This window comes from Cynoglossus semilaevis, chromosome 7 (genome assembly GCF_000523025.1).
Source record: "Cynoglossus semilaevis isolate Cse_v1.0 chromosome 7, Cse_v1.0, whole genome shotgun sequence".
NCBI classification, from domain to species: domain Eukaryota; kingdom Metazoa; phylum Chordata; class Actinopteri; order Pleuronectiformes; family Cynoglossidae; genus Cynoglossus; species Cynoglossus semilaevis.
In genome coordinates this window covers 12106299-12130033 of record NC_024313.1, presented here as the reverse complement: position 1 = coordinate 12130033, position 23735 = coordinate 12106299, and the positions used below count along the sequence as shown (strand labels likewise).

Below are 23735 nucleotides of genomic sequence, written 5' to 3'. Positions count from 1 at the left end.
GACACGTGAGAGGTGTGACATCTCTTGACAGCAGATGTTTCGTTGTGTGGTAATGCACACAACCACAGAACAACGTTAATTTCTCCACCGATTTCCTTTGATTTTATTGGTACCGCCGGAGGCTAAAAAATTGCCCAAATGAATAAACAATCAGCAGCATTTAGTGCGACACGACGTCACATTCTTTCTGTTACATGTTCAGCCCCCATGCCCATCTATATCTATACACAGCCTGTCAGTCACTGCATGACATTAAGCCACGGTGCATTCCACCTGCATCACTGCCACCCTGAGCCCACGTCCATGGGAAGAATAGCCCAGCCTCTATGGCACAGACGGAGCGAGTCGGACACAACGGAGAGGCTGACACAACTTTCCCAACAATTTCTTTCTGAACTTTAAGTCCCAGCCACAGAGGAGCAAAAAAAAAAGGTTTGATGGGGGTGGGGTGGGGGTTTGTGAACCAAGGCCAACAGTGAAGAAGTGTTACGTCCTACAATGTCAATACTGTTATACTTCACATGAGGTCCCAGTGCTTTAATCAGGTATTGAGTGAAGACAATCAAATGACAATGTTGTGGGAAACAATAATACAAATCTGACAAACAATGAGGTCACTGGCCAACGTATCAGAGAGTGTAACTGCACGTCTGGATATTAACTTTATAAAAAGTACAACTTGAACTCCAAATTCCAAATTAAAAATGTCAAAACTATGTGGATATGGATGAAAGATGACAAACAAGATTGGATATAGACTGTTCTACTTTACAAACATCTTTGTCCACTTATTTCAGCTCATTTGTCTGATTTTATATAAAATTTATTTGTACATGTCAAATCTTGATTCCTGAAGTTTAAAATATTACAGACTATGTTTTTAACTCTAAAAAGTTTCACTTATTTTTCAAGACTTGCTATACTCAATTATTCCCCTAAAAAACAGACACTGTACTGATGGGGGGGAAAAAAAAAAGTTCTGTATGATAAATGATCCAAGTCCAAAAAAAAGAGTCTACCACAAAAACTTAAATCAATTTGAATCTTAAATTTGAAAAAGAAAATTAAAAAAATTGTGGTCTGAATGAGATAACCATGTTATTATGATAAAGTGTCTGTTTTCCAACTCAGCCAGTGCATGTTTTTTCCCTGTTATGTATGTTTTTATGCAATGCTGACTCATTTACTGAGCGAACAGAAATAAGTATTTTACATGTTTACTGTTATTCATTAGGAAACTGTAGATGGGCAATTTTCATAAAAAAACAAACAAACTTGGCGTACACTTAAATGTGAAGAGACTTTCATTGTCTACTAAAATGTTCATGGAGAATAACTAATATATCTGTGGAACATTTTTAGAAGATTTGGCTTTGAACCTTGCCCATCGATTTGTAGTTGGTGTTAACTGCATTAGAATTTCTGCATTTGAGACAGAAACACAAATTCTGACAGACTTTTTTCGAGTCAATTAAATAAAAATTAAAAAGCAAATCAAACAAAAAAAGTATGTGTAAATCTGAAGTCTTCGTAGTTGTGTTTCTCTCTCATCTCACAGAATCCTGATACCCCGTGTAAATAAGAAATATCTCATATCTGTACGAAGCCGTAGGTAATTTCAACGTACATGTCATGTGATGTGAGAAATACCTGTGTCCTCATGGTAACTGCTGCTGCTTCCTCCTTGCAGGGATTCAGTTTCGTCTCCCAACTTCCTGCAGCGTGGATCGTGCTCAGCCACCTCCAGGTACTGACTTCATCTTCACCTTTCTCTTCTCCCTCCATGCCACAGCTCGTATCTCTGCTAACAGCATCTCAGCATTCAGTCATGCATCCATGAGCAGCATACAGTGGTACGTCAGTTGGAGTTTGCCTACAAAAAACAAGGGACAGAAAAATTAGCAACAGCTTCTCCAGATAAATACATGTTGTGTACAGTAAAAGGGAAACATAGTTTATTTTTTGCATTTTAGTGCATCAAACGTAAACGTCAGGACCGTGAATAAACTAATTTATGGCTGTTATGTTTGAATAGAATAAGATTTAAACAAGGTTGAAAATAATATATAATTACAAATTTATTTTTTTAAAATATAATACTAAAATATATATATTTTAATGTATTTATTTCTTTATTTAAAACTATTTGAAAAATAAAAATGTATTAAAAAAACAGGAACATAACAGGAAATTATGAGTAAGAAGTTTGATCTTCTATTTTACTGCATCTGACTGCGACAGAAAACCAAATATTTTAGATTAGCAACACATTTTCTCTGTGGCTGATTATAAAGTCCATTTAGTAGAGTGTGTATCTGCTGTGCGTGGGTCTGTTTTCTGACCTGAGTTCCATCGCACTACACAAAGTACACACTGCTTATCTGTGAACAAACCTTTAACTGAGACTCAGCTCGGAAAATAAAGCTGAGTCAGCTGAGTATAAACCCTGCCGTCTCACTGCAAAAAATGTTATTTTAATTTAAAGGGTTTAAGTTTGCCTGTTCTTTCTAGACATTTTGAGTCTACGATTGATTGAGTACTGAATTAATAATCATTTAGTGAAACTTTGGGTGTTGAGATAAAAGTAAATTTGATAAATTGGATATTACACAGACCACAGCAAGTCCTGTGTGTACAGCACAAGGCAGTGTAATGCCTGTGTCTCTCTCTCTTTCTTTCTCTATCTCTCTGGTAGAAATTTCAGAACAATTCTGCATCGCCTTGACCTGAAATAGACACTGAACAGCAGCAGAATGTCACAGCAGTCACTTAATAATGTAGTTATCGAAGCACGTCTTTAGAAAAATATTAACACGATTTCATTAAAAGATCCCAAAAAGTTCACGCGCAGAGCTTCTGTCGCAAAAGATAAGACGTCTGCTGAGATTTTTTTTTTTTTTTTTTACATTAAACGCGGCTCTATATTTTTGTCAGATAGGTTGTTACACCATGACTGGCCACTCTGGCCGCAGATTAGTTCCGGCACATTTTGCTCAAGCCCTGCTTTTCACTTGGACACCTACTGTTGCAGCTCTCACCTTCAGAAGTGGCAGCAGTATTTAGTGTCAGCAATAGATGTTTTTCCTTTCAAAGGAGCAGAAGTGCCGTAGCTCTGCATAAAGCGGCTTTCTGCTGATCTATAATTTGCAATGTGCCAAACAAGTGGTACTTTCTGTTACACACACACTGTCTGCTGATCTATAATTTGCAATGTGCCATACAAGTGGTACTTTCTGTTGTTGAGAAACACTAAAGCACAATTTGATCTTTCTTTACTGGTTGAAAAGTCAGTAGTTTTTTAGTAGTAGTTTCATTGAGGCATTATTCCAATTCTGGCTCTAGGGCCCAGTTTTGCTCGATTTCGCAAGATTGAACCACAGTATATTAAGATATATTTTTTACTTTTACTTGTGATTAATCTGAAGCTTTTCAAATAAAGAAACTGTTCAGAACATGTTCAGAAGTTAACACGAGGAGCAGCTGACACTCAGATATTTCTACACTGATTCATCTGCTCACATAAAAAAAAAAAAAGTATGGACACCTTAGCCAAAATGACGAATGGTCTATAGGAGGACATCTGGTGCCCATTCAACGTAACTGCAATATGATCTCTCCTTTCTCCTTTTTCCCATGAGTGGAGAACCTCTTTTAAAAAAGGTATCACCAAATTAAGGGTCTTTCCCAAACAATTAACTGGGAAGTTACTGTAGGCGGCGAGGCAAAACACTTGCCCCCGAAATGTCAGCCCAAACGGGCGAACATAAAAATTATGAATGAACAAGCTAGTGCTGACTCACCCTACACTCTGTTGACAAAGTAATTTACAGTATTCATCATCACCCTGCTACGGCAGCGCACTCACATTTATTACCTTTGCAAATGAGGCTGTGACTGTGACGACTTGTCGTACATTCACAACTTTATTTTGATTGATTTTTAGAAGTTTTGGTTATAAACGAACAAAAGTGAAAACTCAGGTGGTCGTAATGCAGCCGTGCACTGGATCCAGTTTAATTGAAGTTGTAAAGCCTGGTTGCTACGGATGTTACTGACTTTTCTGTACTCTTACGTTGTTCTGCTGTTGTTGCAGCTTTTTGTCAGTTACACCCGTAGTTTTCGGGTGATAAATCAACAAAGTTTAGCTGAGTCTTACGGTTGTGATGTTGTTGAGTTCTGTGACAAAAAGCCACAGGCGTTAGTGGACTTATGCTTTGACATTTGGTACCAAGGTACCATGGTACCAAGCAGTCTGAACATTTTCCCTTTGGAAACTAAGTCAGACGGGCAGAATGTGTAAAAATAGATTGCGTTGCGTTATGCACGGGCTGAGTCACCGTGCTCTACGTTTGGTATCCACCCACTGTGTCTTACAAAACTGCTGCCCCTTCAAGTTGGACGGTAGTTAACATTGTAACCAGGGTCGGCTCTTACAGACTTCCATTTGTTTCATTATGCGTTTAGGTACTATAGGTACAGTACTTAAGGTAGCTCATGTGCCCGTCTGCTGTGGTAAACACGGTGTTTAAGGGATCAAACCAGTCTCAATCCAATCCCTCAGAATGTAATGTATTCCGAGCTGTCAGTGTAAATAATGAAGGAGGGTAATGAATAAGGCGACGCCACATCTGTCTCACTAAAGGTCTACAGTAATTGATTGGAAGCTTGACTGAATATTAAAAAGGTCCCTTAAAGATGTGACTGGACAACATGTGTAGCGTTGCAGTAGAATTTTCTATTGTATTTGAATGAGTTTAGGAGAAAGAACATCTTACTGATTTTTCAAACCAACATCTATGGACTATCTGTCTTCGATTATTTAACCCTTAATATATTTTTGTTTAAATGCTTTAGTGCCATCACTGACTAACATTAGCTTTCGTTGCTATATTTGTGGCTAACTTTTAGCCAATGCTAAGTAATATTTAGGTAACTTTTGACTCATTTGTATTTCTTCCCCTAAGATATTTGCTAAACTTCAGGACAGTTTCCAATTTGTTTGTTTGTTTTTTTTTGTCTAACATTTCATCATTTATTCAACTAGAAATGTTTTAACGGTTCCTTACAATCCAGTCTAACAAAAGTATTTGTAAAGCACTAAATAAATTAGATCTGTGTGTCTGTAGCAGCACTATATGAGTAACTGACCCTGGAGTATTTTCCACATTATTTAATTTAAATAAAAAGAAATAAAATATGAATCCCTCGATGGATAATTTGTAAAATTGTATCTGTCAAACAGTCCAATCATTCTGGCCCCAAAAATTAATGTAATGTTGATTTTCATTTTTGTGGCCTGTGGAGTCAGTTTCACTTTGACGTCTTAGTGGATTATTGGTTAAATCGCATTTAAATATAAATTAGATTTTTATTTCCCATAATCCTTCATTTCACTTTCTGACTCACCACTGTTGTTGCTCCAAATCTTTTTGACATGATTTTGCTCTAATGATTTCTGACGACACTAACACACACACTGTGTGACACAGGTGTACTACGACACTTGGCCCTTTTCAGCTTCTGGCCACATTTTGCTTTTTCATGTTTTATTTTATCCTCTACCCTTGTCCTGCCTCGTTGTCCTCGTCCTCTCATCCTGCTTGTGCTATCCAGTGGTATCATATCCTCCCAGTTACAAGAAGACTCCACCTCCTGTGCCCCCGCGCACCACCACCAAGCCTCTTATCTCTGTGACAGCCCAGAGCAGCACAGAGTCCACCCAAGATGCCTACCAGGAGGGCAGGCACCCGCGGGGCGGTCTGTGGACCACAGACAGCCTCGGCCGTCCCATCTACAGCTCCACCGACAGCCTGGACAGCACCAAGGCGGTCACCATGGCCATGGAGTCAGCAGCAGGCAAGAGGCACGCGTCTTTGGGCAGCCACACATCCGTCCAGACATGCGACAAAGCAGTGCTGGTGTCTAAGGCTGAGGAGTACCTCAAAACCCCACGTTCTTCAATAGGCATACAGGTAAAAGAACACGCCTGCTCCACCTGTCTCAGCCTCTGAAGGAAACAAAAACAACAGTTAGCAGATAAAGTGCTTGACATCACATTAACTATACTATTAAAAAAAGGTTCAGTGTAGTGTGATTAATCTCCATAAACAAAATACTTGGGTTTTTTTTTCTTGGACCCATTAAAAAGTATTAGGGGCGGACCAAAAGCGCAGGCTATTACCCAGATGGCAGGTGTTCAAATCCGACTGCACGCCTCGGTGATGATGCCTGTCTTAATGAATGGAAAGGTTGCATCAGAAAGGACATCAGGCGTAGAAATTGTGCCAACATCCCTCTGTGGTTCACCTCTGTGAAAGGAGAGCAGCAGTAAATAACTCTGCTTCAGGTTCAGAGTAAATCTTAGGGATCGGGATAAATCTATAGACTTTACTGACATGGACAAAACTATCTGATCCCTGACACCTCAGAGAAAAGACCATGTTGTCTGCTGTTTTAAAGTCAGCCTGTTTGACTTTAAAAATGTAACTGAACTGAAAACATAATCAAGAATATTGTTCGTCTGATGGTTCAAATCTGCACCATTTTATGTCTCTATGCAGAAATGGAATGCAAATTTACTGTAAGGCCATTTGTTTGTTATTTAGTGACAACCCAAAAGTAGCGGCTAAGCCCTTAACCTCTGTAGGAATGCAAATGACATCACAAGTCAAGTCCGTTTCTATTGGTTCACTTATGAATCCATAAAACCCCAGGACGGGTCTCACCTCCCTCTGGCTGCCATCTTGAAGCATCATTTTTCTACAGCAGTCTCAATGAATAAAAAAAGCCAAAGCGTGGGTTCAGCACTTTGATTCTGTGTCTGCCCACATAAATCTGACGCATTTTAAATAACAAGCAGCCTGGGTCACCACTTTTCATGACGGGTAAAAGTGAACAGGTGAATCTTCTGTTTGTTGCAGAGTCATCCACCAAATGTCACTTCATTTTTCACAGTGGATGTGTTTTCACAGGTTCTGCTGGTTTACGTTTCTATTCACACCTAGGGAATGTTTTTTTATGTATATTTGTACTGAAAATGATAATATGTGAAAGCTTCTTGTTGTTGATCCATCAGGTAGAAACTGTGACAGACTCTGAGGCTGAGAGTAAAGGCCTCCCTCAGTTCCACTCCATAGGAATCCAGGTGGAGGCCCACAAACGGTGCGTACCAAGACTGACTCAAAGGTCTTCTCCTCCGTCAGTAACTACAGCTAACCCACATTTCATCACTTTCTCCGCCAGGCACGGACGGTTCAAACGCTCCAACAGCGTGACCACCGCGGTGCAAGCAGACATGGAGCTGGAGGGGTTCCCCTCCATGGAAGACAAGGGTCTGCAGTTCGGAGGTGCCTTCGGGCGACACTCGGAGCCCAGCACGCCCACGCAGTACGGAGCCATCCGTACGGTGCGCACGCAGGGCCTGTTCAGTTACAGGGAGGACTACAGGCCGTCCAGTGGACCCCCCAGCCCGCAGCCTGAACCCTGGCTGGTAGAACCAAGCCTGGAGAGTACTGATACCGGCCGAATGTCTCCTCTGCGAAGGGACGGCAGCTGGTTCATGCAGCTGCTTCACAATGAGACCAAGCGGCTGGAGGGATGGTGCAAAGAGATGGAGAGAGAGGCGGAGGAGCATGACATGTCAGAGGAGAGTGAGTATCCAAAGGGCTTTAAAATACTATATATATATGCAGTATATATAACAACACAATAATAAATACATGGTTCATACTTTTGCAGTCTAACATAGTTGAGAGATCCAAACCTACACATACATTTACACACAAACACACAACAGATGTGAAAGGTACACTGCACAGGATTTGGCAGCCCCTAGTGGTGAAGTTACAAGCTTTGAAATCCTCTTACCTTAGCTTCCCTGTAGGAGAACGTGGTAGAATCCACGACCAGCTCCTGATGCAAATAAGAAAAATCCTTTTAGCAAGTAATGGAATTTAAAATTCATGCATCAAGGTGGAACAATGATTGAATCATCAGTGTAACTACTGACGGAAATATAAAACATAAAATATAAAACCATTTTGTGTGCCTTTCCATTACTGGCCTCCTTAATTGTGAGCACTCACAGCATTAGTTGTCAGCTGTTGAATTTCAAACGACGAGACTTTCTGGCACTTTCCCGCTGGACTCAAGTCCAAGAAGCCTAAACCAGCCTATGTTTCTGTGTTTCTCTACATGTTTGTGTCCAGTCCTGGGAAAAATCCGGAGCGCCGTGGGCAGCGCTCAGCTCCTCATGTCTCAAAAGTTCCAGCAGTTTTACTGGCTTTGTCAGCAGAATATGGTGAGTGCGATCTCCGTCAACAAGAACATGACACGTATCGACTGACAGAAGGTTAATACGTTACACCAGACAACAGGAAAGACGCTGTGCTGAAACCCAACAGTGGCCTTCACGTCCTCAGAGCTGTGAGCAGCCGCAGGCGCTCGCCGTGTCTGATTCTGCATTTGTGCAGCTGCCAGAAATAGACCTTCGCAGATCGATGATAAAACAGTAGTCCAGCCTCCAATGACCCCACTGTAGACGAGAGGGGAATTCCAATAGGAGGCAGCACCTGTGCTGAGGCTATCTGTTAATGTGCAGCGGCAGCAGGTTGAATGGGACTTCAGCGTTTGAGTAATGGACCAGCACGCTGTCTTACTGTTTAGCTCTCATGTCACGTCGACTGGGAAAATTATAGCCTTTTCTGTTGTTAACTACCCAGAGAGTCGGCATACATTAGAAGAAAGCAATGTCACAAATGGGAGCAGTTCTACAGATGGAGCTGAGAGTGATGCTGAAACTGACGGGCAGCCGCTTAATCACACCTGATGAAAGTGCAGCTAATTTTTGAATGAAAAGCTCTGTGTGCATGTGTGTGTGCGTGTGTGTGTGTGTCTTTTGAGTCTCTATTGGATAGATTTTAGGCTACACTTCTCTCCATCTCTCTTCACAGATAACAGGATGATGAATTGAGTCTAACATTGGTAGTGACAGGCTTTTAAATAGTACAGATTCTCCCCTCTGCTGGATAAAAGAGGAAGTGCACAAGTGTCGTCAGAAGGTTTCAAATTATCTGAGATATTATTATTTAGCACACGTAGCATTTTTACCATTTTCCAAAATATTCAAATTTCAACAACCACAATAAAACTGGAACCAATGCAAAAAAGACACATTAGCCTCGGGGGCCAGAGGTCGCAGACGCCTGCCCTAAATCGATAGTTTAGTCCAGATTTGACCCTACAATTCAGAGGTCACAGCATCGAGACACAAACCAGCCAGCACCGGCTGACATGACTGACACTCAGCGTTGTCTCCAGGGCAATACTACATGCTCAGATTGTAACCAGTGGCAATGTGAATTAATGTTGCTTCCCATTCGGCTTAAACCAGTTATGAAATTAATTTCTGGCCTTTGGCATCAACAAGACGCTTTTGCCCAACGAATTCCAACTCCCTGTATATTTTTAATTTTTTCAAACCCTTTCTGCAAACTACCCACAAAATCTCGAGCATCCACTGTGAGAGTTGATCAGGTGTATGGATCAATTTCAACATTTTTGTTCTCGTTTCTTTGATTCATGTCTTTTAAATGTCATGCAGAATTTCCTGCAAATGGCATTTAGTCCATTTTACAAACTCACTCGTGCTTACAGTGATTTTTCCAGTAGTTCTGGGAAAAGAGAAAATACCAAGAAGGTGAAATTGAGTTAATGTCTCCTGCAATGTTTGATATCACTGTTGTAGTTTCAGTAATAAAAAAAGACGAAATATACGCATTCAAAGGCATCTGAAGATTATACAAAGAGCTTTGATGACACCTGGTGGCTGCTATAGAGACATGCAGCTGTAGATGATTTCTATATTTTTTTAAAATGTGAAAACACATGCAGCTGTAGATGATTTCTATATTTAAAAAAAAAGTGAAAACTGTTCACATTTTGTTATTGTGTTAAACTGAAAATGAGTCTCATGTAATTCTTACTCGAGCTAAAGGAGGAGTGGCTGACATTTTTGCCTTACAGCAAAAAGATCACAGGTTCAATTTCCTTTTAGTAACTAATGGATTTCTATACATACTTCACAGTCCAAAAAAAATGCAGGATTAAGTTAACCCCCTAACCTACTGAGCTACACAACACGTACACATTTATCAATGTCAAGTTGATAAATTAACTCGTGTGTTTCTCACGTACCTCCATCTTGTATCTTATAATACCCACAAACAACAATAACTAAAAAGCCAAAGACTCAGTAACGCCCCTGCTCCTCTCCGTCTCCAGGACCCCAGTGCCATGCCCAGACCCACATCTCAGGACTTGGCTGGTTTCTGGGACCTCCTGCAGCTCTCCATCGATGACGTCACTGCCAAGTTTGACGAGCTGCAGCAGATCAAGAGCAACCAGTGGCAGCTGGTGGAGAGTCCGGAGAAGAAGGTGAAGCTGGTGATGTTTCATTTCTTCATTTATTCCCGTCACCGAGTCTTATAGTAATAAATGTCACCGAGTTTCAGATGAACTTTGGAGTAAACTACGCTGTGAACATTAGTGTTTCTGTTTTTAGGCTTGTGCCCAGCAGGGGGCTAATCACAGCCATCCCTCTTATCACTACACTGCAGGGACAAGGGCACCGCATCAGTTTAGCATGAAGTTTTAACTCCATTTTCAGGTGGTGCATGTGCAGCAGTAACCAACACATTTCTGTAATATCAAAATTATAAATTAATATTATTCAATTGTTTTTGTATTTGTCGAGTATTTTAACAAACATTTTCACTTTTATCTGTTTTGTCATGTTAGTTGATGTTAGTTGATATTAGACTAATATAATTGATCACACAATAAAAAGCTCACAGTACTGTACCAGTGTTTTCAGCTGTGTACAGAGCAGCTCTGGTAGTAAATGCGGCAGCAGCACGAGTACGTGTTACATCCTGGCAGTAAAGTGTTTTTGGAGACAGATGAGAGCCTTCAGGGCACTTGGATAATTATCTTCATGCTACACTTGTAGTAGTGAGCGACGTTATTTACCTCCAGCAGTTAAAAGGCACATTGCGAAGCTCCATGAAGCTGAATGCTAACAGTGACACAGATGCTCCGATTTGGGTTTATCTGGGACTAGCACGGAAGGCGCCGTTTTTTTTCCTCCAACGGCAGCTTGCCAAGAAATCAGAAAAACATTGCATTACATTGCATAGTTTTCAGAAAGGTTCCAGCGCCGCTGAGGCTGAGATTTCAACATGAAAGACTGAGCGATTCTGTTTGAGATTCAATCAAGATTTCATGTTAAAGGGTCACACAGAGTAATGCAGTAATGAAACTCAGCGTTTTCATCTTTTCCACTAATTAAATATGTATTGTGTTCAGACTGAGTTCACTGTAAAAAATGAACTCGTTAGTTTTTTTTAATTTACATGTTGATTACACTCTTCATGAACCAATTATTATTTTCTTTTAATTTACATGTTGATTACACTCTTTTCATGAACCAATTATTATTTTCTTTTTTTTCAGAGCAGAAAAGCCGTCGAATGTTTTGATCATTATTCAAATGCTTTTATGCCAATTAAAGTGCAATGTAATAACAGATCAAATAGATATATATATATATATATAATTCTGAATCCTTAGGAGCGGAAGTGGCCACCACCTCTGTCAAAGCGACCAGTCAAGGGACGTGGCGGCATTACGCGGGAGCGCTCCCTGGACCTTCAGGACCGCCAGCGTCAGGAAGCCCGCAGACGACTCTTGGCTGCCAAACGAGCAGCATCGTTCAGACAGAACTCAGCCACAGAGAGGGCAGACAGCATCGAGATCTACATCCCCGAGGCCCAGACACGGCTTTGAGGTTCACTGACTCATCCTCGGCCCCTAACGTCCATTTTCCCTCCCTTCTTGTGTCCTCGTCCCTCATCCCATTTGTCTCTGCGTCTTCATCTGTTGCCATTCTCTGGGTCAGCGCTCAACGAAGCTACACTAGGCAAAGATTCTCAGAAGAAATTAAAGCAAAGGCCTTCTCACACATGACAACGTGGCACTGCCATGGGCACAGCTTCAGTTTCTTAAACTGTGGGAGAGAAACCAAAGTTGTCCCCAAAAACAGTCAAACCGGACACACCAGCATAAATAACTTCCTCCTCTCCCTCTGGTTACACATCTAGTTTGTTAAAAGTGATTTCTGTCCCGGTGGACGAGGTAAAGTTATGGCCCACCTTAAAGAGCTGCTAAGTGGAAGTTCCCTAGCGTGGCTTTAAGTGCTCTACTATGAGAATGAGCTGCTATAACTACTATAAACACACTCACACATGAATACTACAAAGATTTTATGACTTTTTTGTGTCTTCATTGTGATAGAATATGGGAAATTCTCCCTGATGCCACATTTAAAGGCAAAACACAAGGTGCAACATTTCCTCACCAGCAACACTGGTCTTCAGGCTACAGCAAAACATACACAGTTATTTATCTAAAAGATTTATCGTACGAATCATTTTCAATTTAAAAAAAATAAAATAAAAAATGAATTCCCTTCTGTAGGAAAAAAAGATGGTGGCGCTACTTACCATTAGTTGTAATAAGATGGCTGCTTGGATTCATAGAGGGCGGAGATGGTCTTCCTGTATTGAGTCTGTGGCTCATCTTCAGTTTCCCCAAATCCAGAGCATCCGACAGGAGTAAGGACCACCCTGTGGTCAAAGAGAGAATTACGTTTCTTTTAAGAATGTATAACGATTAAAATGTTTAATCGGAGTCATCACACGGTGGCAGTGAATTAATCACAACTAATAAGGAGGATGATATTAGTTGTTGAAAAATCATCCTGAACAATCCAGTTCAATATATGACTAACAAATAATTTCAAAAAAAAAAAATCATCCTGGAAAACAGTACCAGTACTACATCACTTAAATCAATGTTTGTGGTTTAAATCTAACAAACAGATTAGTTTTCTCACATCTTTTTCTTTGTTTTGTTTTTTAGCCAGGTTTGCTGTAGCTGCCGACCAGTGTTATTGAGTGAGCCTAAAAAAAAAACAGTGCTAAAAACTCTTCTACGACGACTGTATTTCCACACGTCTTCACTCCCATTCACACCACAGTCTACGTTCATTTAGCTACAAAGGCTTTGCTGCTGGATACATTTCCACTGCAGAACAAATATGAATTATTACCAGACAAACTATAACATTTTGTGCAGCCTGGGAGAGGTGACTGTATCACACAGTGCATTTTGCACCTTATAATATTCATGTTTGTATTTCCAAGGGAAATGTAGTTTACGAAGCTCATGTGATTATTGTTGCAGTTGAATTGCAAGAACAGACGTGAGGGGGAAAAAAAAAAATGGAACCACAGAATTTCATGTTCCTCTGTGGGTTCACACATAAGAAACACATGGACCTTATGTTGTTTTCTCTTCTCTCTGATGCCGTTCAGGCCAACATTGTAATTCTAACACTTTTAATTCTACTTATACACTCTATACCACCATCACATCGACACATTTACTATCTATATTTCAGGCAGTTGTGGGACAACAGGATTCACGACCTGCGTGATGGTGTCGTGCCACACACTGCATCCAAACTTTTGTTCCAAGTGGAAAATAACGACCAACCACTTGTTTCTATTTCCGTCTGCTCATGTTAGTCTAGGAAAGACAGGTGCAAATGACACTTTAACAATATTCAGTTACTATAGTCAATGGTGCTGCTTTTTACTCTGAAAACTGTTGTCCTTTACCCAGTCCTATGTGCACGCACACACACAGTCACACACACACACAAACCACACACACATTCACTCACTCAAGGACTTTTTAAACAGAGATTTATTATTATGGTGCCCATCTTCTCTCCAATGACTTGTGATGGAATTGTGACTTTAGAAAAGATCATCTTTGCAACGCTCTGGAGCCTCGGTGATAAAAATAAGGAGAAAAGTTTTTTTTTTAATTGAATACATCTTTTTCTTTTTGTTTGCTGGGATGGATTTCAAATCTGACATTCCAGTGACCAGTGCCGGCTCTAATTAATCTACTGCCTTTGGCATGATTATAGTTGGTTCCCCTGCTTATACTGTAGTGACTTTCACTGCAAATGAACGTGCACTCACACAAAAATTAAATCTTACCAATAATTAATTCTCATTTTCTGTTATTAAAAGTCACAGAAATATAAAATTAATTAATTCATGTAAAAAAAAATTAAAGAAAAAATAAATAGCCTATAAAAAATGTACAGGATGAGCACTTGGTGGTGCTAAAGAGGAGATCTGTGTAGAACATAAAAAAACTCCTTTTCAAAAATAGTCCCAATGAATGAAGGAACTCAGTATTTCAATTGAAGGTCATTCTAAAAACTAATTCTGTTCTCACTAACAGACCAGTTATACATGCCTCACATCACATAAGCTTGCAGCCTGCAAAATGTGGCTCACTGACTAGACAAGGGATACCAACTGAGGGCCACTAGTCCATACCATCTATGTCACAACCTTGCTTTAACACTGACCCTCACTCTCAAATCTGACTTGCCTCATGCAAAACCAGAGGCAAAATGCTGCCCCCAGTCTATGAGACTGGGTCCTATTTTATACCCCAAAGGGAGAGAACACACTGCCATTCATCCTCATTTGTCAGTTTAAGTCCAGATAATTAAAACTAATGTCGATGCAGGGCCAGTAGGCGGACGCTGCAGTGCAGGCTTTAATGTTCCCCATAATTACAGCAGCACTCAGGAGAACTGTGGAGAAGAAGGAGCAGAGGGAGGTTTTACTGTACGAAACAAAAAAAGTCTGAAACCCTGACCTGAAACTCAACTCTACCCAAAACTCATGAAAAAAAAATTATTACATCCAAGGACTTGTTTCTCAAATCCCATGTATTATGGTCTAAGATCAAACCACAGACAAAGATCAAAATGTCTGACACAACACAACTCCCAGATTAAAAAAAAACCTTCTTAAGCCACATAAAATTAATCAAACAATTTAGAAACAATTTTCTTTGTTCTTCCACTATTATAACTATAATATCAATTTTAAAACGAACAGGTCTGGAAAAGTGGCTCCACAGTGACACCAAGTGGTACACACAGAAAACAGATGGTTCAAGTTTCAGGTCAGCTTTAATTTTAAATAATGCCGTGTTATATTAAAAAATGCAAATCTTCATCGGTAATATTTTATTTTTTAAACATAGCACCACGTTTTTAATGTTTGACCCTCGACTGTGTCCTTGTCTCAATGCAACAATGGTTTATAATTATAGTTCTGGTCCAACAGCGCCATACTGTGGTCAACAACGAAAATGCATCCTGAAGCACTAGAGCAGTCACATCAGACAGTGACCTGTGTTAAATACTATTTATATAACTATATACCAACATCACTATAATAACTGTATAAAAATATATTTTATGAAATATCTTTATAAAAGTATTAAGAGAGGAGAATTTTTAACTATACAATAAAGAATATACATTTTTGAGTACATCAATTAAGGTAATATTTTTGCTGTATTTAACTCTATGTAAGTTAGGGCAAAGGTCACTGACCTTTTTTGACCAAGCCCTGGAAATATCAAGAATCAAGTTAAAATAATTTGTCAAAATAAAACATATTTTACACTGATTATCAAATAAATGCAAAAAATATAATAGTGTTATTTATTCTGGCTCTGAAGCCCAGTACTGACTGACCCATGGTCCAATACAGGTTTGGGACCAGGTGACTGGGAACTTCCACTCTTGAGATTGAAAATGTGAAATGTTCTCCTTTGATTCATATGACTGTGTAATTATAGACCTTCATTTAAACTCAGTTAATTAGTTCTGTACTTCAATTAAAGCCACTGTTTCTTCATTATCATTTTAATTACACCACATTATTTAAAGATGAGTCTTTTCACTTTGTTGCAATTAAAATAACGGAGGGAAATATTTCTCTCCAGTTGCAGTTAAATGGAGTTTAATAAGAGTTTTTTTTTAATCTGTTCAGAAACATGAAGACAGGTCACATTAGACCTTTGACCTTTTCTTTACTCAAATATCTTAATCTCTCCATGTCACGGTGTCATTGTTAGAGTAAATGATGTCACTGCCAAAGGTAAAACAGACTTTTTAAACAATGTCAATGATCTTCCATCTGAATGAAAGTCATTCAGATCAAGTCGACTTCCCACAGACTGTAAAACTGTGATTCCATCGACAGTATGATGATGATGATCATCATCATCATCATCATCATCATCATCATCATCATCATCATCATCATCATCATCATCATCATCATCACAGTGGAGGTGTTTGTCCATTTGTGCAGCATCTAGTTGAAACATCATTCTGACTGAGAATTTCCCTGCAGGCTGTTTGATTCTTTGATGAACGTAAACGTTCACACACTGTTGTGGAGGTTCAGACTAAAAACAGGAGGACAGAATGTTAAAAACCTCAGTTAACCCCGTGACCCCTCACTGAGGCTGGATTGAAGACGTCTTTAAAGAGTCGCAGATCATCATGCTGCTGCCAATTGGTTGCTGGTTGCTGTAGTTGCGTTGTTTGTTGTACATTTCTCTCATTTTTTTATTTTTTTATCTTTAGGTTAAAGTTTTCCGTTCCATCTGCTCATTTTTCTCTTGTTTTGACATTTTTGTCTGGCCGTGCCACACGGGGGCTTCATCGTCAACTATGTACATGACAAATCCTCAGGTGCCTTACAGTGGGTTTTACAGTAGGTACATTAGGATTCCGCTGTTTTTGGATCATGGTTGTAGAAGTACTGCAACACACATCTGTACTGGGCGAGTTTGTCTGGAACATTAGTACAAAGGGCTGGAAGCAGGGACTGTGGAAGGTTTGAAAACACACAGACTCAAATGTTTTCACAGTTTAAAACCGCAGCACAAGGAGAATCCGTCTGTAAAATATTCAGGAAGGATTCGATTTTCAGCAGCGTGTTACAAAACATCAGTTCATCTCTGCAGATTTCCCTTCTTTTCTTTGATGCTGTGCCATAAAATCATAATAGTGTTTTAATAACACGTAGGGCTCCGTTATTCAGCGTTTACCTCACAGTCAAGCGTTATAAAAACAGTGATATACTGTATTAGGAGTCATTTTCACAGGAAGTCCTTGTCATGACTGTGTGCTACACAGTGGGACTTCAGCTGCACATTAAAAACCATAATAACACCACAGTTAAAGCACCACGTCCATCATACGTTACAGTCATAGACTGTACCTAACTGAAATGATAGGTTTTAATAATTTCTTCTTTGAAAAGATTCAGCTTCAGCACCGAGATTTCTTTGCCACATGGCTAATTCCATTTCTTGTATACAGTCAGTTTTCACAGCACCACAACGTAAGTGCAGTTTGATAAAACCAAACACAAAGTGAGGTTTAAAAAAACCCCATATATGTGTACATATAGGGCTACGAACGTTGAGTAATACCATTAAAAAAAACTATTTTATTATGTACAGGTACAGGTGCTGGATTTTACTGGTCCTCATCATGTATTTTGTTCTATTTACATTTCTAGACTCCACGTGACAATCAGCAAACACACATACAATGTGTTTTGTGAGAACATCCCAACATTATCTATTTCAAAATATATACCTCATCCAAGTCCAAACTCTAATCTGACCCAAAACACCGTCACTCATTCAGAACCTGCAAAATGTCCCCACAAGGACAAGTGTCTCCACAGTAATAGTACTCTCTCTCACACACACACACACACACAACAACAACCAATATAAAAGAAGATAATTTTGCCATGTATTATTGGATTTCTTTTTAACATAAATAGTCTGTCTGGATTATGCTGCCCTCATGTGGATACATCTGATACAACAGGGTTTCATTTCAATTCTAATTTTGCAAACTGGGCATAATGTCACACACACATACAGTTTGAGTCAGAGCAGGTCAGGGTGATGCCACTGGGTGCCCACCACTGGTGACCTGTTAAATATTTTTGACATCAAAATCTCAAATTTTTAGTTTACACAACATTTTACAAACACTACACACAGATACACACACGACAAGGGGCTGTTAACATACAACTCTGTTAACCTTTCACTGAAAACTTTTCTCCTTGTTTATGACACGGTTGCGCTGCAAAGATGTCTTTTTACTGTTGGCTCTCTCTTCTCATAAATGTGATGCTGTGAGGTTGACATTACGCCCTGCAGGTCATGTGACCTCAGGGCGAGTGAATCTGTTCTACTGGCAATAACTTTAATTTAATTTACATTCAAGTTGGCTTTAATCCTCACTTTCCAAAATGCTAATATTGAGCCAATGATACCTCTAACAATTACTGCTAACTAAGAGTTAGCCCAACAACAGCTAAAAAAGAGCCAATACCACATAAAACAACAAGAGAACACTAACAGTTAGCCACACAATTGCTAAAAGGGAGACAAAAATACCTGTAACAACAAAATATATCTATTCATTAGCTGCAAAATTCTCACAGATGAGACCTCAAAATTGCCAACAATATCTACAGTTGCCAAAGTTAACTAGAAACCACCCCAAAACTTCCATGTCTCGTCCACATCCTATATTTAATTTAAAAGTACACGTTTCTGTTTCATCAGCTGCTCCTGTTCTTCATGTGTGCACTCAATTTATGAGGAGAGAGAAAAGTCACAATTGAGTTTTTCTTTGCTGGAGAAATGTTGTTGTGTTGTGACTGTGGGCAGAAAAACAACTAAGAGTCTGTCCTTGGTTTTTGGAATGTGAGAAAAGAAAAAGGAAAAAAAAACTTTGATATTATAAAAAAAGGTTTGTGGTTATCTTAAAACTATTTTGAAATGTTAGATATATGAATAATGAGGAAAAATATAAATGCCAAATATTCCGTATTTGTACAGAAATATACATATATAAATATATATATACAAATATATATATATATAATATTTGCCTCATTAAATGGGACTATTTTCTGCTCTTTGTTTGGATTTGTTCCACCTTCCTTTGTCCACATTCTTTTCAAAGAGAATTCAGAATAGCATGCAGGATAGTGAAAATGAATGTATTCTTTAGTGTTTCATTGCTGCTCAGTATTACAGCAGACATTCTGCAGAACTATTTGTGTTTATAGGGTTGATTTCACACCGATATTTCATTTTACAACTTCTCTTCACTTACAAATCAATTGTAAACTTCCTTTGTTTCCTTTTTTTTTCAAAATGAAGGTTTTTGACATGGTTTCACAACTTTATACCATTTTAATTTTTAAAAAAGTTTTATTCCTCTGCTTTATTAATGTGGTTGGGTATATTTGCCTCCTCTGGATACAGCTATTTACCATATGTTGTAAATAATTATGCAAATTAAACTTTTTGAAGAAAATGGCGAGCTGGTGAATGGGTGGCGTGACTTTCTTTATATACTATACATGTTAATATACATTATATATGCACATGTGAATACAATCTCTTCAGTCGTTCTTACCTTTTCTGCACACGCCCACCATATTCTAAATTATTAAAGATGGCCGCGGTCGTTGACGTCATCTGTCAATCTGTCCATAGAAATAAATGAAAGAAATATATCAAGATATTTAGTATGTTCAAATTTACTTAATCTAAAAATACACAAACTCAAAATTAAGAGTATAAAGTATTCCCGAAAAAAGGTGGACGAAGTACAGTAAATACGTACAAAGTTACGTACGGTTTCAAAGTCGGGAGACCAACAGGTCTTAGCCACCCAGCAAATTAGCACTCTTTACTATAGTGTATGTTTATGGGTGATACAGCTTCTTACTTTAAGTTTTTCCACCATCTTATTTTGCCTCCTCCTCCTCCCCGAAGGTTTTTCGTTTTCCCTTAGCAAATCTTCCTTCTTTCCTCTTCTTTGAATTTTCGTCGATCGACGACTGTTGAGTACCGACTGGAACGTCTTGTGGGGCAGGAACAGCGAATTATTCAGCCAATCATGCTCATAGTTCTGAGGCAAAATCATGGACGTCACTCGTAGCTCACGTTTACAATAGCACAATTGGCTGGAAAGTAATTTGTCACATGGAAACAGATGCCTTCAGGGTTCACAAAAAAACCCCAAAAAAACACGGCATATAGTTGAGCCTCAAAAAAAACACACGGCATATAGTTGAGCCTCGCTAATTACAACCATACATTCACGGAATGGTCAAACTATCATGGACTTTTTCGAGATTGTTGTTAGTACATTTTACAGTGGGTCAAATTATCCTACAGATACTATGATTATTGTGCACCTGGCAACACTGTACCCTGTGTAAAATATTATCTCATTTGACCGCTTGGCAAGCCTGGTTAAATTATCATCCAATCAAAATTGACCGTTGTCCCGTCCCCCACCCCGAAACGTTCGACCATTTGAAACGTCAAATGGTGCCGTCTTGTGGCCAAAGGCATGTATGACCTCGTATGACGCTCAAAAAGCTGCAAATCTGACTTCGTGTCTCTCATAGTGATTAGTAGGCGTGGCCTCTGTGATTTATAGGGCAAGAAGATAAACCAGGCTTTAGTTTGATATTAATTAACCAGATTAAATCATAATGACAAACCAGTCACAGGAATTGTTATTTAAAGAAGTGTTCTTTATTACAGCAAAGAAGCCAAACATTACAGACAAGAACAATTATGAACCATAAACATCAGTTCTACGCTCAGACTGACCTCTCCTTCAGGAACCAACTCTCTCTTTCTCTCTCTCTCTCTGCATGCGATACAGACTGACAGGAATTTTTTTTCATCAACTGAAAGCAACATACGACTGGGGAAATAACGTAACTGCCTCTGTTTTTTCTCTGGCCAATCTCTGACCCGGAGGTTCTCCAGAAATCTGGAGGAAGAAACAAAAACATGGAGGTTCCACCAACAGAATAAACTTCTGTATGAATATCTAAGGGTTTTCAAACAATGTGTCAAAACTTTTTTTTTTTAGTTTTTATATTTGAATCCTCAACGACTACAATCTCTGACGTTGGGTCATCAACATCATTTCAGTCTCTACTGTTTGTCCAACAACAATAGAACCAGAGAGAACATTAATGTCTATTTACAATAACATCCTTTAGAACAGGGCTGTTCCAAGCAAATGGAACATCTAATATTTTATTTACAATAAAGATTCTTCTTCCTCTTCCTGCACAAACCGTTAATAAGAAATGGGACGTGGCCTTTATTGTTCAATAAGAAACTTTAAACAAAGGACGGAAAGGACATTTAGCCACAAGAGGGCGCCTTCGCTGGTCATATAAATAAGGCTACTAAACTATATTTTACGGCCATTACCTTCTACTAAATTTTTTTTTTGTAATTTCTCTTTTCTCTTTTACTGTTTGGGTAAATCACTAGCACTGTGTGGTTGCACATGAACCCAGGCCACGTTCCATTTCTTTCACACGGCCATTGCAACAAACAGATAGACATCTATAATTCCGTCGTTCTTTGCGGAGCCTCACAGAGTTTATGAAGCGTTCTGGTGGATAAAATACTCTGAGTCCAGATCCAAACAGTGTTCAGATGTCAGTGCTGTAGTCCAGGCCCGGAGCCTCGAGTCCAGGTCTGGGTCACGAGACTACAACATTTGTCAACAACACTGATTGTCCAAAAGAGTGCATTCAAACTCTGAGCTCTGGCTGTGATTTAAATGCGTGTTTCCCAAAGGAACGTCAAATCATTAGGCACAGTATGTTTTTAACCTGTGTGTGTGTGTGTTTGTGTGTGTGTTTCACAGTCCTGCGTGCTTCACCCACCGACCCCTCTATGAGTCAGTGTGTGTCCAGAGATTAGGATGAAGGCGAGGATAAACAGCTAATCCAGACTAAGACATTAAGAGGGATTAGAGCTGTAATCCAGAAATTAATTAATTAACACAGTAATAATCAACAAAAAACTACTCTGTGTGTGTGTTTGTGTGTGAGTGTTGTGAACACACACTCGTGTTCTTCTAATGAGCACAAACAGAACGATGGGTTTTTACACAAATAAACCACTGTAACGTCACAGAGTTGCCATTAAAGTGAAAACAGACGACGAACCACTGAACTCCACCTAAATACTGAAAAACTACTTTTATGCTTTCATTTACAGCTTCAAACAGAGATGCTCAAACTCTGGTTCATGGACACAAATCAGGCCGACCAAAGTGATGATCCACAGAGTCCGGACCAAACAGAGACACTGCACACTCCCAATATGCGTCCTGACCCTGTAGTTTAAGCGCCCCCTGGTGGTAAACATGGAATGAAGCATGATTGTTCTTATAGGAGCAATGCAAGTAAACAAACAATAAATACAAACAATGTGCTTTCTCCATATAGACATATTTACACAAGAGTCTTTGGCTTATGGATAAACATCAGCTGCAAAGTAAAGAATAATAAAAAACATTAAAGGTAACAAAAATGGTTGGCCACCAGTGCACAGAAATAAAAACAAAAAAACAAACAAACAAATAAAAGCCTGGCGGTCAGTTCACTTTAAACTCCAGGGAAAACATAAATGTGGATGTGTGTTTTAAGGAAACAGGAGTGTGTGCCACATATGTTGGTTCTCAACATAGGGAGTGGGGGCAGCAGAATCCTCTGTTCCTGAAAAGCACAAGACATTTAGGATTTTCCCTGAAATGAATGTTCATTGGGCCCAGCCCCAGCCAATCAAACACAACTAAGCTAATGTCACATGGCTGCACGCTAACCTGGAGTGATGGACGTGTACGACGCAGTGGAGCGGAGGCGACTTCAAAAAAACAAACCTCCATCCAGCAGATCGTATGTAACAGTACGACACAAAAGTAACTGAAACAACAACAACAACAAAAGTCTATTCTGGTCAGAGACCTGCACGACAAAGTTGCCACTTCATTATATTGTTATAAAAAAAAACAAAAACAAAGCCTAACGCTTCTCACGTTTGTGGTTTGTCGTCAGTCTCGTTGCAAAGAAACGTCTGGATGTGTTAGATAATTTCACATCGTTATCTTTTTTTTTAACTGATAAACAAGTGCGTGTGAGCAAAAGAAGAGCGACACCAAGTGTAGTGAATTAACGTGGAGGCGGCTCCGCTGGTGTACGGCCGCACTGTAACTTTTAACGTTTCAGTAGAAAAAAAAACCAAAAATAGGGGAGGGGTGGGAAGACAGAGGGGTTGGGGGGGGGTCAGGGGGGAGCGGGGGCAGTGCTGAGGAGCTGCGGTTCTTTTAAAAGCTGTTGCTACAACTTGCAATGTCGAAAGCTGAGGTGGGGACATCTACAGGGCAGATGAAGTACTGCAGCTGAAACGGCATCCAGTCCATGCGTCGTGGTGGGAGGTGCAGGATGTAAAGGCGGCCCAGACAGACAGACAGAGGCCCACTGTACAATAATTATAGTGTGTTAAGTATGGAGGAGCTGAAGGAGCGGCCTGGACTCCTCCCACCTCCTTCTGATTCCCTTTGTTTCACGTCCCTGTGGGTTCCTCTTGTACCATTTGTCAGAGCGATGCTACAGGACGGCCTTCACAGCCAGGAGTGAGGAGCAGATGGACAGAAAAAATCACCCGGGAGGGAGGACTGCGCTCCTCCTCCTCCACCACCTCCTCCTCCTCTTCCTCGCTCCCTGCTTTACGAGGACTCGATGAACTCCAGCGCCAGGTCGTAGCAGAACCGGTACTGTTCCTGGAAATGAACGCAGACAATGTCACGGTCACAGACCAACATACTCTGTGTGTGTCTGTCAGTCTGT

General features: G+C 39.7%; 2 protein-coding genes and 3 long non-coding RNA genes across 14 annotated transcripts in view; 1 reads left to right on the top strand and 4 right to left on the bottom strand.

Annotated features, from left to right (window-relative positions):
- Positions 1-523: 523 nt before the first annotated feature.
- Positions 524-5801, bottom strand: LOC112487218 (uncharacterized). The gene is made up of 2 exons (XR_003050106.1): positions 5733-5801; positions 524-1873 (listed from the first exon to the last, which is right to left on the bottom strand). It is a non-coding gene; the product is annotated as an uncharacterized LOC112487218 (long non-coding RNA).
- Positions 5799-19372, top strand: LOC103381212 (disks large-associated protein 2). 2 transcript variants are annotated; one of them, XM_025056882.1, is made up of 6 exons: positions 5799-5972; positions 7076-7161; positions 7243-7649; positions 8208-8299; positions 10282-10434; positions 11629-19372. In XM_025056882.1, exons 1-6 carry the CDS (start codon positions 5835-5837, stop codon positions 11842-11844), a joined length of 1092 nt encoding a protein of 363 aa, XP_024912650.1. In that variant the 5' UTR covers positions 5799-5834; the 3' UTR covers positions 11845-19372. The 2 variants fall into 2 exon arrangements, with proteins under 2 accessions (XP_024912650.1, XP_024912649.1); XM_025056881.1 differs by lacking the exon at positions 5799-5972 and having other exon boundaries at positions 6735-7161.
- On the bottom strand, positions 5876-7908 carry LOC107988783 (uncharacterized). The gene is made up of 3 exons (XR_001760262.2): positions 7867-7908; positions 6182-6308; positions 5876-6007 (listed from the first exon to the last, which is right to left on the bottom strand). It is a non-coding gene; the product is annotated as an uncharacterized LOC107988783 (long non-coding RNA).
- Positions 12610-20085, bottom strand: LOC103381211 (uncharacterized). The gene is made up of 3 exons (XR_521766.3): positions 19790-20085; positions 19475-19544; positions 12610-12683 (listed from the first exon to the last, which is right to left on the bottom strand). It is a non-coding gene; the product is annotated as an uncharacterized LOC103381211 (long non-coding RNA).
- Positions 20086-23217: 3132 nt separating this feature from the next.
- ptprk (protein tyrosine phosphatase receptor type K) overlaps positions 23218-23735 on the bottom strand; it is a 51942-nt gene continuing 51424 nt past the window's right edge. For all 9 annotated transcript variants that reach the window (XM_025056667.1, XM_025056666.1, XM_025056669.1 and 6 more), the window contains one exon: positions 23218-23668. In XM_025056667.1, the coding sequence (XP_024912435.1) occupies positions 23615-23668 (54 nt within the window). In that variant the 3' untranslated portion in view covers positions 23218-23614. The remainder of the gene's footprint in view (positions 23669-23735) is intronic.

What these genes read in the sequence shown, in the direction of transcription:
- LOC103381212 (XM_025056881.1), top strand. Translation starts at nt 6,878, where the DNA reads ATGACGGGTAAAAGTGAACAGGTGAATCTTCTGTTTGTTGCAGAGTCA. An exon ending in GGCTTTGTCAGCAGAATATG is followed by an intron (nt 8,300 to 10,281) that starts GTGAGTGCGATC and finishes CTCCGTCTCCAG; the next exon opens with GACCCCAGTGCCATGCCCAG. An exon ending in TGGAGAGTCCGGAGAAGAAG is followed by an intron (nt 10,435 to 11,628) that starts GTGAAGCTGGTG and finishes CTGAATCCTTAG; the next exon opens with GAGCGGAAGTGGCCACCACC.